This window comes from Takifugu flavidus, chromosome 14 (assembly GCF_003711565.1).
Source record: "Takifugu flavidus isolate HTHZ2018 chromosome 14, ASM371156v2, whole genome shotgun sequence".
Taxonomy (NCBI): domain Eukaryota; kingdom Metazoa; phylum Chordata; class Actinopteri; order Tetraodontiformes; family Tetraodontidae; genus Takifugu; species Takifugu flavidus.
In genome coordinates, this window is record NC_079533.1 from 3983624 (window position 1) to 3997632 (window position 14009).

The following is a 14009-nucleotide window of genomic DNA, read 5'->3' on the forward strand; positions in this document are numbered from 1 at the left end:
CCTTAAATGGCAGAGTAAAAGACATTTAATTCCAGAGAACCATATTGCTGATTAACCTTACTTTTGACTTCACAGCACTCTTTTTAGGTAAGACTCAGAAAGCAGGTCACATCAGGACATGGCAATATTCCAAGCTCCAAATCTGTCACATTGCTAGTGTGTTTTCTGTGTCCCGCCCTCCTCACATCACACCACACCACACATTTCCAACTGATGTCGGACCTGGGCTCTGGCTGAGCTAAACTTTTAATGTGCTTCTGGTGAAGCCACGTTTTGATTGATGTATATGCTCGTTACTGTGCCGAGAGTTGCAATTTCTTGACAACTTCATGTTTCTGCTTGAAGTGTTAAGGTTTGTGCCAAACTTGAAACTGATTTGGAAGGCTTGATATATACCTCCACCTTGACTCAGGACATTAGCTGAAGACAAAACTCATTAGGATGATGCTGCCACCACTACGCTTGACTTTGGGTTTGTTGTTCTTTTAGTGTTGTTTTTGTGCCAAATGTATTGGAACTATGACCAAAAATTTCAACCTTGTTTATTTAGAGCACAACACATTTTCCTGTGTGCTCTTGAGAAACACTATGCATGATTTTTTTAAATTTAGCCAGGCTTGGATGTGTTTCATTGTAAGAAAATGGCTTCTCTCTTGGCACCCTACCCCATATCCCAACAATGTAAAGAATATGGGAGATTCTTTTTACATGTAGTACACAGCCACTACTTGGCAGAAATTTCTGCATTGTAGGTCATGTTAAAGGTAGAAACTAATGTGTGTTAACTTAGTAGTCCTATAATTAGCCAGTTGATGAGTAGTAGTAGTAAGAGTGCCCTCTGGTCTTAAGATAAAGAAATCCAATTTAGAAAAGCTGATATTGCGGTCTGCTGCACAGAGCTTTGAGTCTACACTGTAGCTCTTTGTTGTTAATTCATTCTATTTTAATTTCTTGTATGGAACACAAGGGGATTTGGCTTATATTATTCCTGTTTGGTGCAAGCATTCCACTTTTTGAAACATTTGTGCTGTGTAAACAAAGAAGGATGAAGAGTCAAACCAAGTAAAGCCAATTTGGTTCAGATCTGCAAGGCACCCTTCGAGGTGAGTGGAATGCTCTGTGGGAAATTAGGAGATGCCAATTATGACCTGCACATGCATGTTTTCTGTTGGGTTTGCAAATGTCTGTTTTGAGATCTGCAAATTACTGAAATTTCCAGTTGTGTCGAACGTGTAGCATGTTATCTGGCTACATCACTATGTTCGATATCAATTTGTCACAAGCATTGCTTCAACTTTTTATAGTTGATAACTTATTCACTGTTAAGGTTATGTACACTATTGACTCAAAATTGCACCATATTGACACTTATATTGTTTTACCTGATAAGGTTCTTCGAAAGGTATTTCACAGAAAATTGCCAGTGGGGCATTTCTGGGCATTTGGATTGTTTATTTAAATCTGGGAATACATGGAAGTTTTCCTGTAACTGCATTTGCGCGTTCATGTTTGTTCAGACATCAGGCTGAGCTGATAACATTTTTGCATTGGTTACCAATAGCTTAATTAACATATTTAAGACTGTATTTTAAGTTCATCTGGGGAGTTGTCTCTTTTACAGCATTGCAGGAGTTGCAATACGCGATTCGGACTTTTCCTCAACGTGAATAAAAGGGGGAAGTTGCAATTAAAGGGACATTAGAAAAAAAGCCCTCAGGCCTTCAGGATATCCTTCAGACAAGAGTTAATGGCCCAGTAAATAGTTGCTGCAGCTAATAAAGGGCGTTGCGGGGACCTCAGCGTTGTGTACTGTTGTTGTGTTGTTGACTACAATATAAGTAAGAGTTCTCTTGTATGATTTTTTTTTTCTTTTTTCTAAAGCTGTTTGACTTCCTGTCTTCCAGGATTATACTTCTTCAGATTACCGGACTCATATTCAAGATCCACTAGGTCGAAGAAGACCATCTTTACTGTCTGAATTCCACCCTGGAACTGAAAGGTAACTTATCCATTTTCCTGCATAAATCATTTCCATTTTGGACTCAACAATGAATCAAAGAAATGCACATCTGTAGTTTCTGATATATGTGTAAGTTTCTTGTTTGTTTCTTTTTCATCAGGCCTCCAGAGAGACGCCATGGTTACGAACAGCAGTTTCACTCCATCACAGCTCAGTCTGAGCATGAGGCCTTGGAGGCGAAACGCCCTCGCATGGAGACCGTTGCTGAGGCCCATATTTCCCGCACCCCTCCCACAGCTGGAGGTATTGTTCTGCCTATAACACATACAGTACAGGACAGCCTGAGAGCCACAGTGGAGGTCAAAAAGGTGGGCCCTGTACCTCTATTTAATTTATTAAATGCAAAATAACACACTTTTTTTGTTTGTTTTTCCCTCGTTTCTGGTTCAGTACATTGATAGCTCCCCTCTCTCTGATTTGTAGTCTGTGGTTAGTCTATATAATGTTTGTAGACTTTGCACAATTGTCCTCATTGTCACTACCTGGTCTGCAGCATATTTTTTGGGTTCGCAGCAAAGTCCTTATGAATGTGTTCATTGCATATTTCCTTATTATCAGGAAACTCCATTCACTGTCAAAGTAGAGTCCCTGTCCCCTGGAGGACATACATTACACATTGGGGAAGACCAGGACACCTCTCCATCTAAGCTTTCTAAGGAGGAGTTGATCCAGAGCATGGACCGTGTGGACAGGGAGATTGCTAAAGTGGAACAGCAAATTTTAAAGTTGAAGAAAAAGCAGGTTGGTCCCTTAAACATTTTATCTTGAAATTCTTTTTTCTTTCCACCCACAGTTAGACCAGACTTTGTCTCTGGGATTCCTTTGGCCTTTTTAAATTTTTTAACTATTCCATTAATGAAGGGGGAAGAAGTTACCAACATGTAAAGTTCTCCTTTCTCATTGATTTCCTTCCCAGTTGGAGTGTATTTTGTCCATTTCAACCATTCAGTGGAAACATAAGCACCCATTCCACCATTTTTACAGGAAATCTTATTAATCTGTGTGGTTTGCATTTCTTTTGTACCTTAATCAGACTGATGATGTCTTACAATCTTATAATTTTCTTTAATTTTCTTCACCGTTGTTTAATTAGATTCAGCTTTTTGGCTGTTGCTTCATTTTCTCAGTTGTTTTAAGTCACTGGGCAATTTAGTTCAACACAACCAAGACCTCCCAGCTCATGTAGCTTATCTTCTTTGACTCTGTTTTCCAAATGGTCAAAGGACAAATGAAATGAAGCTTATAGAAATTAAATAAACAAGTTTTCAGGTTTCACTGGGTTATACAATGCAGGTGCATTGAAGAATGTTGCAAGCATGTTCCAGTGATCAGCGTTCTTTGGCACACAGCCTTGTCTGTCAAGAATTCTTGGAAATCTGAATAGTCCTATGCCCTAATGGTACCCTTTTAAGGTAATTTCAGGGTTGGGAGAAACTTGTTTTTGGGGTAATTTTGACAGAAACTCTCAAAGCGTTTTCAAATCCTGAATAAATGATCAAATTTCCTGTGACAGTGAAGAGGACAAGCCTGAATTTCAGATTTGCTTTACACTTTGGCAGACAATACTGTGTGTTGTTTTTTTCTCTTGATTTTTTTCCCCCCCAAATCCATTGCAAACTGTTTATTTGCTAGTGCACAACACAGTAGGACAGAGAAAATATGACCCTATAAAGTACATGTGTGTGAGACCAGATGTCCTTCATATTCCCCTGCCTAGCTGAGACAAACAAAACCCAGTTTTTGATTCCCTTCCTATTACTTTAATTTCTTTTAAATATTCCTTTTACCTACACCTCAACTCCATTTAACTTTGTTTTTGACAATACATAACAGGCTATTCAATATTAATACATAATCGAATACCTTTTTAAGGTAATCTGTAGTTCTGCTATTACACCATACATTGGTCATGAGCCATGCCCCACTGACATTTTGGTCATGGTCAACCTTAAATTAGTGGACTCATGACAAGAGTCACAAGGGAGTGTTGCAGTATTTAATTCATATTAGTAGTATGTTAATATTGTTAAACACTATTAGAATTATTATGCGGAATTTACCTGGCCTTACCAAGTGCTTTTCACAAAGCATTTGCAATGCAGCACCAGGAACCTATTTATTTGGTATGAATATTTGGCAAAACAGTAAAAAATAAAGTTGTTCCCTAAATTTTTAAGTTGTTGAACAGATCTATGCATCGTTATTGAGTCATACTACATATCATCACGTACTGGTGACAGGAAGTTGTCTGCTTTGAGATACTGGTACACTTGAAATAAAAGTTGTAAAACTTTGTACGATATTAGAACTGGTGGTCAGCAGATGTTTTAACTGTGCAACCTGCCATTTTTATTACTAAACAATTGCTAAATAGCCATATAAATTATTTACATCTAAATAGTAATATTTTTAAAAAAAGAACTAAACAATGTGCATAAAATCAAATATCAGATATAAATACATCTGGGTTTACAATACATACAGTAAATTTTAAACCCAGTGTAGTTTTTTGATCTGATCTTGCCAGCTTTTCATATGCAATTTCCTAGCCAGTGACCAGCTTATGGCTCAGCTCACTGCCACTCACATTGCCTGTAAAGTATGCCCACTCATTGAAATACACACTGCTATAAAGCGTCATCGCTGACTTGCTCACATTGAATGTGCGCCATTGTGCCTTAACGACCCAACTAGCATCAGTCAACTGTATGTTTCTGTATGGCGCTCTGTGCTTTTTGCAAATGTGTAGTGTTTACAATACAGACAGTGCAATGTTACATTTTTCATGCAGCAGTGATCCAGGTCTTTTCTGCCGGATTCTGATCCTTAAAAAATGAGCTGATCAGAAATCGTGTGATTTTTATATTCCTGATATATCTTTTGATTTGAGGAAAGCTGACAGATTATGTAAACCTGGCTTTTTCGGAAAGTTAATCATGACAAACACAATCAAATACTGAATGAGATTTTGTGTATTTTTTTAAAAAAATTTTTTTACTTGCTTTTGTTACTTAGCAACAACTGGAGGAGGAAGCAGCAAAGCCAATGGAGCCGGAAAAGCCTGTGACCCCTCCCCCTGTGGAACACAAGCATCGCAGCATAGTCCAGATCATCTATGATGAGAACAGGGTTAGTAATTTCATCTTTTGGCTTTTCATCTGCAGTGAATGACCACATAATGTTTACCTTATTGCTAAACATGCAGTTTTGTACCTGCTGCTTTGGTCCAGTGTTTGCGCTTTATACAATGCTCATGCCCAGCATGCTTTTAGAATCATGGTTGATTGGAAGAGGTAATATTTAAAGTGTTATGGTTAAACATGCATGATGCACAGCAGGATGTGACCTTTTGTTTTCTCAATGACTTCACAACACTGACATTAAAGAGTTGACACAGGGCAGATGCAGAACGATACTTAACTTACTAATTTCCAACTTGGTAACACACTTCTGCTGAACCAAACCATGTTTATTGATGATGGAATGACACCCATTTTCGGGTGGTGACCTCTCAGGTACTGTTACACCTGCATGTGAATGTTCACTGTAGAGACTAAGTGCATTTTTGCAACATTTTAATAAAATTTGATTTAACTGTAAACTGGTGCACTTTAGCCGTATTTAAAAGCATTGACTGTAATGTAGATCCACATTTCCTGCTGTTGGCTAACATTTGATATGAATAAAATATTAAAAGTTCATTTTCCTTTCCAGTTTCCCAGCATGTTAAATAATGATGTTCTGAGAAATTTAAACCGGAAAATTATTGTCAGAATTGGCAGCCAACCAAATGACTTAAAACCTTTTAAATCCCAGTGTAGTTTTTTGAATAGAAATTGCTCATACTAATTTCACTTAAAACCTTAAAGGAAAAGTTGGGTCCCATTATCTGTATTTCAGCTGAACAATAAGGAAGTCAATGTGTATTTTTGAAGGTCACTGTAGTTCATGGCTGTCAGACATTGTTATGTTAGGGGAGTGCTGAGCCACGCCTTCTTTCTCCGTTTGCTGGGGAGTTAACCCTTTATCCTGCAATGTTGCTTTGTGTAAAGGCTCAAAACTGTAGTAGCTTTTGTTGTCATGGTGTACTTTGAAAACAACCCTCTGGTCCAGGGCAACGGTTCACATCTGCATATCAGAAATGTGGTTCTTAAAAGTAATGCCTTTTCACAATGATAGATAATTTACCAAACATTTACTTTAACTTCTCTTTATTCTGTAGATTTACTTTTAGCTTTTTAACATGATTACATGCCTTAAAAACATCTTATCCATCTAGTTTTTGGATAACTTGTAAATATGACAAACTTTTGCTGTTCTTTAATTTTCCAGAAAAAAGCAGAAGAGGCTCATAAAATCCTCGAAGGTCTTGGTCCAAAAGTGGAGTTGGTATGTGATTTAATGATTCATAATAATAATAGTATTAATAATAGTTGTGCTCTTGTTTGAGCTTTAAATGAGGCGAGGCTTTGAGATCATTGCTTGCCCAGCAGGTAATAATTAATACACTACTTGTTATGGATCTTTTTTCTCTGCAGCCCCTTTACAATCAGCCATCAGACACAAAGGTTTACCATGATAACATTAAGACGTAAGTTCCAAGAGATACAATACTTGAACATCTGTTAAATACAAATAGTATGACAGAGCTAATGCTTTAAAAAAATCCCAGAAACTTGAGAAACAATTATGCAAAGTTTTGAAGGTTGCAAAAATGTATTTAGTGAAACCATACTGGATTTGTTCTTTGAATAAGTGGTGTTTTCGTTTTAGTAACCAAGTCATGAGGAAGAAGCTGATTTTGTTTTTCAAGAGGAGGAATCATGCACGAAAACAACGGGTAAGTGCCTCTTTTCTTTGGAAAGTATTGTATTAGGCAACCAAAATTTGAACAGATTTTGATGAAAGTTTGAGGAATTGTTAATATTAGGCAAAGGAAGAGCTTGTTAAATTTTGGTGATATTCCAGTATCCAAAGAACTTTTGACCCATGATCTTCTAAACCTTGAAGATTGCAATTCACTTTCCAATTTTCATAAGGTGTAAGATATGAAGGGGTCATTGAAGTCTCAGATTTGCTGCCATGAATTAAGAAACTATATAAACAAATATGACTTCATTTCTTGACCTGGCTTGTTCGCACAGCTTAAGAAAGAAGCCTGTGTATATACGGTACAATATATGCTTTAATTTCCTTTCTTTTCCTTTACTCCTGTACTTTAAGCATTTTAGAATCAAAATGATTGAAATCCTTTAGCTCTTAATTCTGTTGTAGTGGCTCAGGAAAACCCAACTCCAGTTTTTTTTTATTGCAGTCATAGAATCCTTTGACAGTACATTACATTTGAGGTACAGTACAGTGCCACAAATGCCACTTACAACTGAAGTATGCTGAAAAGCGTCTCTGAAATTGAGTTACTAGTCCACAGGATCCCTTGAAGTGGACAGGAGATCATTGCATGAACTGGATAAATTTTGTCTACATTTCCATGATTGATAAAGGGATTGAATGATCCATCCTGATACAAGATCTGAGTCTGCTGTTTGTTTGAGGGATTTTGATGGTACATATGGGTTCCTTAATCTTATCTAGGTATCAAACTCCTGCAGGCTAGCTGCACATTATTGCTGACCTTGTCTGTGATCACAGGGTGTTGGCCATCTTTCTGCTTCAGCAGCATTAATATTCATGTCACTGATCTCACATTAGGTTTGTTGATCACAAATCACTGATCACAATCTTTGTGAAATCTTTCCAAAAGCAGAATGTGTAGTCAAATCCAAATCAAATCAATCTTTATTTATATAGCGTCTTTTACAATCAAAATTGTTTCAAGTGACTTTCCAGAATCCCAGGGCCTAACCCCCAACAAGCAACAATGGCAAGGAAAAACTCCCCTTTAACAGGAAGAAACCTTGAGCAGAACCAGACTCATGTAAGGGGACCCTCCTGCTGATGGCCGGCTGGGTAGATAGAGAGGAGAGGGGGGAGGACAGGTAGATGATAGAATAGAGAGGAGAGGAGAGGCACAGAGCACAGAAACACATACAAAAATACACTATTTATGCAAGCTATTTATGTAGTGAATGTTATTGATTGTTGATGGTATACACTTGATGTATGAATTCTTTTTACTTTGAAAATATGAATAAAAACGATATACTATTTTTCCCTCCTTTTTTAGGTTACCGTAATATATTTATTCTTATGTTTTTCATACAGGAACAAAAGATCTGCCAGCGCTATGACCAGCTAATGGAAGCGTGGGAAAAGAAAGTGGAGCGAATGGAGAATAATCCAAGACGTAAAGCCAAGGAAAGCAGGACGCGGGAGTACTATGAAAGGCAATTTCCAGAAATCCGCAAGCAGAGAGAGCAGCAGGAACGCTTTCAGAGGTACCATGCGCTTTACCCATCACTGGTCAGAATCATCCTATTGTTGATGCGCTACAATACAATGTATGTTTTCTTGTGCTGGTCTCTGGCTCCACACACCTGCAGTACGTGATACATTTCAGCATTTTTTAAGGCATTTTTTGTGTAGTATTGATACATTTTCTCTTTTGTTCTGATATTATTTCTCTCTAACAGTCTTTTGCCACACAGGTTCTGTATAGGTTTTGCGTTTTATTTTCAGTTTGCTGCACTGCTTACCACACTCATCAGAAAGTCTTGTTTCTAGAAAAACAAGAGGAAAATGTCAAACCAAATATCATTAGGTCAGATATTATGAATTGGAAGTGCTCAGTCAGTTAAGAGCAAAATATCAAGCAGAAACTTGAAGCCAATGGAATATCAAACTCATGAGACCTGCTTATAATGAAATAATTCGTAAAAACTGATGTTTAAAGAAAAGGCCAGACTGATAATTTAAGTTTTTTTTAAAAGTTAAACATTATAGGGCCTATTGTCCATCTGCATAGCCTTTCAGCAATATTATCTTTTTTCTACGGGCATGGGGGTTTGCCATTTATACTTCAGTGGACTGTCACTATGTTCACTATGCAACTTCCTGCCCAAACGATCAGAAGTGTGGCATTTTTAGTGGAGTTGCGTCTGCTTTCAGAATTTAGAGAGTAAGCACAAAGGGGAAACATTCATTAATTATACATTTATAGCCAGTCACTTTGGTTTGAAAGTCTTTTGTTAGCAAGCACCACACAATTACAGTGCCTCTGCGCATGGTCTGCAGTCCCTCTCTGCCCAGTTACAATATTTTGGAGATGTGCTGCGCATCTCTGCAGAGGTTGCTAAGGGCTTGCAAATGACGCAATCCCTACACAAACAGCCTGTGAGCAACGCAGAGGGGTTAGCATAAAGTAAGGTTTAAAGGTGTGGGAGGACTATGTGGGGTAGAAATGTATGCTGTTGTCACTGCTGGAAATGGTTGAAGGGTCTGTGCAACTACTACCTTTAGGGGTGATCAGCAGTACAATCATTATGTCAATCATAATTTGTTTAATTTCATCCAGCAGTTTTTGCAGTGCTTTAATTTATTTAGCATAACTTAATTCATGTCTCATGTCAGCCAGTTTGGCTCAGGCTTTGCTTGGAATAGACGCAATTCTGAATATATCAAGAAAGCTCGGAAGTTTGATTTCATCTCCAAATTAAGAAACCTACTTTGCTTTCTGCTGAGAAGACAAAACTCACTGTTGCCTCAGAGGCAATATCAACAGCTGTGACATTTGGAAAGATTCTTCTCTGCAGAGTCGGACAAAGAGGAACTGGTCTCTCTGCAACAATCGCAAGAAGTGAACATGAGATTTCTGAAATCATAGATGGTCTCTCTGAACAGGAGGTGGGTACTCTTATATTACATTGTAGACATGAAATCACTGTTTCAGTATTTCCATGAGATAAAAGTGGTGTGCTTGTTTAAGCAAATGGACTAAATGTTGGCACCTCATCTGGTATTTTTTTATAGAACAATGAAAAACAGATGAGACAGCTCTCAGTGATCCCTCCCATGATGTATGACTCTGAACAGAGGCGTGTGAAGTTCATCAACATGAATGGTCTTATGGATGACCCAATGAAAGTGTACAAAGCTCGACAGTTTATGAATGTTTGGACTGAGCATGAAAAGGAGATATTTAAGGAGAAGTGTGTTTTCCTTTGCACATTTTTTTAATGTCCTTGAGTAGGTTTTTTTTTGATAAATAACGAAAACACAAGTTTTTTCCCAGGTTTGTCCAACATCCGAAAAATTTTGGATTGATTGCATCCTATCTGGAAAGAAAGGTAAATGATGCCTCTGGATAAATGAAACTGTTCATTCAAGTATTCATTTTGGATTTAAGAACTTTAAACTCTATGTGAACTTAAATAACCTATACAAACAAGTAAATGTTTTGTTTCAGTGTGTTGCTGACTGTGTCCTTTACTACTACTTGACCAAGAAGAACAACAACTACAAGACGCTGGTTAGGCGAAACTATGGAAAGCGGAGAGGAAGGAACCAGGTACACATTGTGATTGTGATTTTCTGCTGCTGAGAATTTAATTTTTATCAGCAGAGCATACAACTAATCTGAATGACTCCCCTACACCTGATGGAGACATGTTTTATGTACAAAACTTCAATTCGCTTTAATTATTATGAATGACACTGAGCTTAACAGATCATTCAATCTTTAATTACCACTGCAATTTCTTAAAATAATCTTTAACCGTTTTCAGGTGCACTGAAATAGTCAAAAAGTTGCTGGAACAAGTAGAGCCATCACAGAGGAAAGGAAATAGAGAAATGATAGAGCAACAGAAGTCAAATGTAGGGGTGATTCTTAAAAATTAAGAAAGTAAAAAATTATTTCTATTTGGAATATGTCAGTTGAGCCGCTGTATTAAATATTTTCATTTTATTTTCGTTCTCTCTCATCAAGAGAGAAAAAGACAGAAAGCGACAGTGAGGGAAAAAAGGAGACAACAATAGTTACCCCTATGGTAAATGACCAAGATGGTACAGCCCAGCCATCTGACAGGTCCAAAGCACTCGCTCTGCTGCTGTGAGTGCCAATCAAAGAGGAGTGCTCAACAGGGATTACCTTGAGTGACCCTGCATAGATTAGTGTGTGCATGTGAGATGGACAATTCTTCAGGCGGCTTAAGCGGCCCGATGACATGCTTTCCTAGAATATGTGTGGTGGTGCTGTGGCCCAGCAGCCCTTCTAAGGAGCTCTGCTATGGTGCTGTCCTGCCTCTCTACTGCTTCTCTTTTGAACACTATGGACGGACTAAAGGCTAAATACACATTAACTCCACCAGTAAGCTGTGGCTCACAGCAAACAAAAGCGTTTTTTGTGTTCAGCAAATGAGGCTACAGGTATGCGACAAGATTTTAAATCAATATGTGCGTTTATCGACTGCTCACATGATTGGTGTAGTGATGCTTTTAACGTTCCCTTCGATGTTTCAGAATTGGACTTGAGGTTTGGAGGAAGTCATACTATTTAGGGTTTTTTTTCAAGGACTTGCAGACATTGTCATCAAACTGTGGTAACATGTGCCAATGTATTTTTGTTATGGGAAAATATATTGTATTTTTAGTTTGGTGCACATTTCCTTTTGGCAAACCCAAGGGACTTTTCAGGTCACTTAGATTCTTGCTCTTTCTAAATAAGTTTCATTTAAGACAAAGACAAAGATCATATATGTCATATAGAACTACATATTGTCAAGATCTTCACCAGTGAACATGACTCAATTTTATATCAGTCTGATCCAATGTTGTGTGTGTGCACACACATATGTGTATATATGTATGTATGTGTGTGTGTGTGTGTGTGTGTGTGTGTGTGTGTATATATACATATGTCATATTATCAATAATACCCCTAAATCAGATAAATTTTTACTGTAACCTGTGTTTAGTAATAAGTAAATGTTTCCAGTTAAACATGTATTAATCATGTAATAGAGTTTTCATGAACAAAAGACACAATGTATTATTCAGTACTTTGAAATGTTTTACAATGAAGTTAAATTGTTTAGTAAATGTCCCTTTTAGACACTGTTATGATAGCATTGAAAAGTCCTTACAGCAATGAAATGCAGTGCACAACAATGATGCTTCAAGTTAAAATTCCCCTCAGAATTACTTAACTTTCTGATTAATACTATAGATTTTACTATATCATTGAAGTAACCCAGTCCTGTCAAAAAATCCTCAAAAAGTTATGAACAGATTTGAAAAAAAATTTCAGGAAATGTTGATAATTGGTAAAGGGAGAGCAAGGAAGAGGAAAAGCCATAGGGCTTTGATCATAAAGTAGCCTAACTACCGTACTATGTTATGTAACGTTTTACTGCTATATATACTATACTATGGGTGTCAGTCACAATATGTTGGGAAATGAGCTGCTTGGTGGAGGTCCGCGCTCTCCGAGTGCTTTTTTATAATTTGCATATGGAATAAACAAATTATTGAATTTTAGGAAAAGAAAAAAACAGTTTCTTGCTCTGTCTACCATAAAGTATCTGAAGTATCCACTTCTTGAGCTTAAGTGCCCTGGTGGTGTTTGAAAGTTGTCATTAGTAAGTGAACTGCCTCTACAGTAGCATAATAAATTCAGCTAATTTATAATGTATTCCATCTGCATTAAGATAATTATTGTATTTACTGATCAAATGAAAAACTGCCATTTTATAATGAAATGAATGACATCTTTTAAACTGCATGCACATCAATGCCTATTGCCTATATTCACAAAATCATATTTCTATTTTGTCCATACGTGATTAAAATGCCATGGCTGGATGGCCGCGCATAGATTTGTTCTGTATGATATGTAGGTTTCTTTGAAGCACTGTACATTTGTTTTTGTAGTAGTTATGTAGGGCCAAATTTAGAACAGCATTGCTGACTGTATTAGCTTACGGTCTGCAAGCTAAGAAGGCCATTGTGAATGTTTTACAGGGTTGTCGGGGACTTCTGTGTCCCATTTCATGACATGCTGCGGCAGTAAGATCCACATTGTGCTAAAATTTACAGCCACAACTTTTACTTTTTTTTTTCTGCACCAAAATTAAGTGTTTGATTAACTTTTGTGTTAAACTTTTTATTTCCTTAATTTTCACCTCTTATTTTTTCAGCCAACTAGCTAAATGAGCTGTTGTTTAATTTTTGTCAGTATGAATTACCCGTAATTATTTTGATAATAATCATTTTGGACATTTTTTAGCGACACAGTAATTGTCATACATTATAAATGATATGTGATAAATCGTGAAAAGACCCTGGAATTATACTAAATTTATTTATTGGAACATAACCCAGCTTAATTTGTTTTTTCCACTTTAACTTAAAACCTTTGAAAAGCTGGTAATCATATGCCCTTGCTAGACCGTGTAGTTGGTGTCATTTTTAATTTAAAAACCTAATAACCTAAACCATTTCTTAATGACCCTTGGAACTTAAATATTATTTTCATGATCCTTTTTTGTCTTCAGCAAATAACTCGTCCCTCACAAGAAGAGAAGTCAGACGACAAAAACGAGGACGACAAATCTGAGAAATCTGAGAAAAAAGAGGACGACGAAAAGAAGGACGAGGAAGAGAAAGATGAAAAGGAGGATTCTAGGTCAGTGCACCTTACGTCTTATCAATTTTTAGGGTTTGTAAACTTTAGGGATTTTTTAGTAGGATTGGGTAAAATATGGTAAACAGTAGATTTTACTTCTATAGACACCGCTTCAATATGTAAACTCCTCTAACAAGCTAAGTATCAATATACAGAGGATGTATAGCTGTATACTTTTATACCTTCACATTACATACACTTTATATAATGTATAATACACACTAGAAGAGCTGTGATTAGTTTACGTGTTCTTAATAATTTGTACTTTGCATTTCACCTGAATTCGCTCCACCTATGGAACATCCTGAGGAAATATTGGTTGACTGAGTTTGCAAGGGACATTTTGATTAAAACTTCACTACGGCTAAAAATTATTCTTTATAGTGGCTTGGTTTATTTGAGTTAATG

The 14009-nt window shown here is 37.0% G+C and overlaps 1 protein-coding gene across 4 annotated transcripts in view; it reads left to right on the forward strand.

Annotated features, from left to right (window-relative positions):
* ncor1 (nuclear receptor corepressor 1) overlaps positions 1 to 14009 on the forward strand; it is a 39615-nt gene that overhangs the window by 3300 nt on the left and 22306 nt on the right. For 2 of the 4 annotated variants that reach the window (XM_057053628.1, XM_057053629.1), the window contains exons 3-15: positions 1905 to 1999; positions 2121 to 2328; positions 2579 to 2761; positions 5036 to 5149; positions 6353 to 6409; positions 6559 to 6611; positions 6794 to 6860; positions 8243 to 8415; positions 9730 to 9820; positions 9947 to 10125; positions 10209 to 10263; positions 10383 to 10484; positions 13471 to 13601. In XM_057053628.1, coding sequence (XP_056909608.1) covers positions 1905 to 1999; positions 2121 to 2328; positions 2579 to 2761; positions 5036 to 5149; positions 6353 to 6409; positions 6559 to 6611; positions 6794 to 6860; positions 8243 to 8415; positions 9730 to 9820; positions 9947 to 10125; positions 10209 to 10263; positions 10383 to 10484; positions 13471 to 13601 — 1508 coding nt within the window. Of the gene's footprint in view, positions 1 to 1084; positions 1104 to 1904; positions 2000 to 2120; positions 2329 to 2578; positions 2762 to 5035; positions 5150 to 6352; positions 6410 to 6558; positions 6612 to 6793; positions 6861 to 8242; positions 8416 to 9729; positions 9821 to 9946; positions 10126 to 10208; positions 10264 to 10382; positions 10485 to 13470; positions 13602 to 14009 lie in introns of those variants that run through there. The other 2 variants (XM_057053631.1, XM_057053630.1) reach the window with 2 other exon arrangements.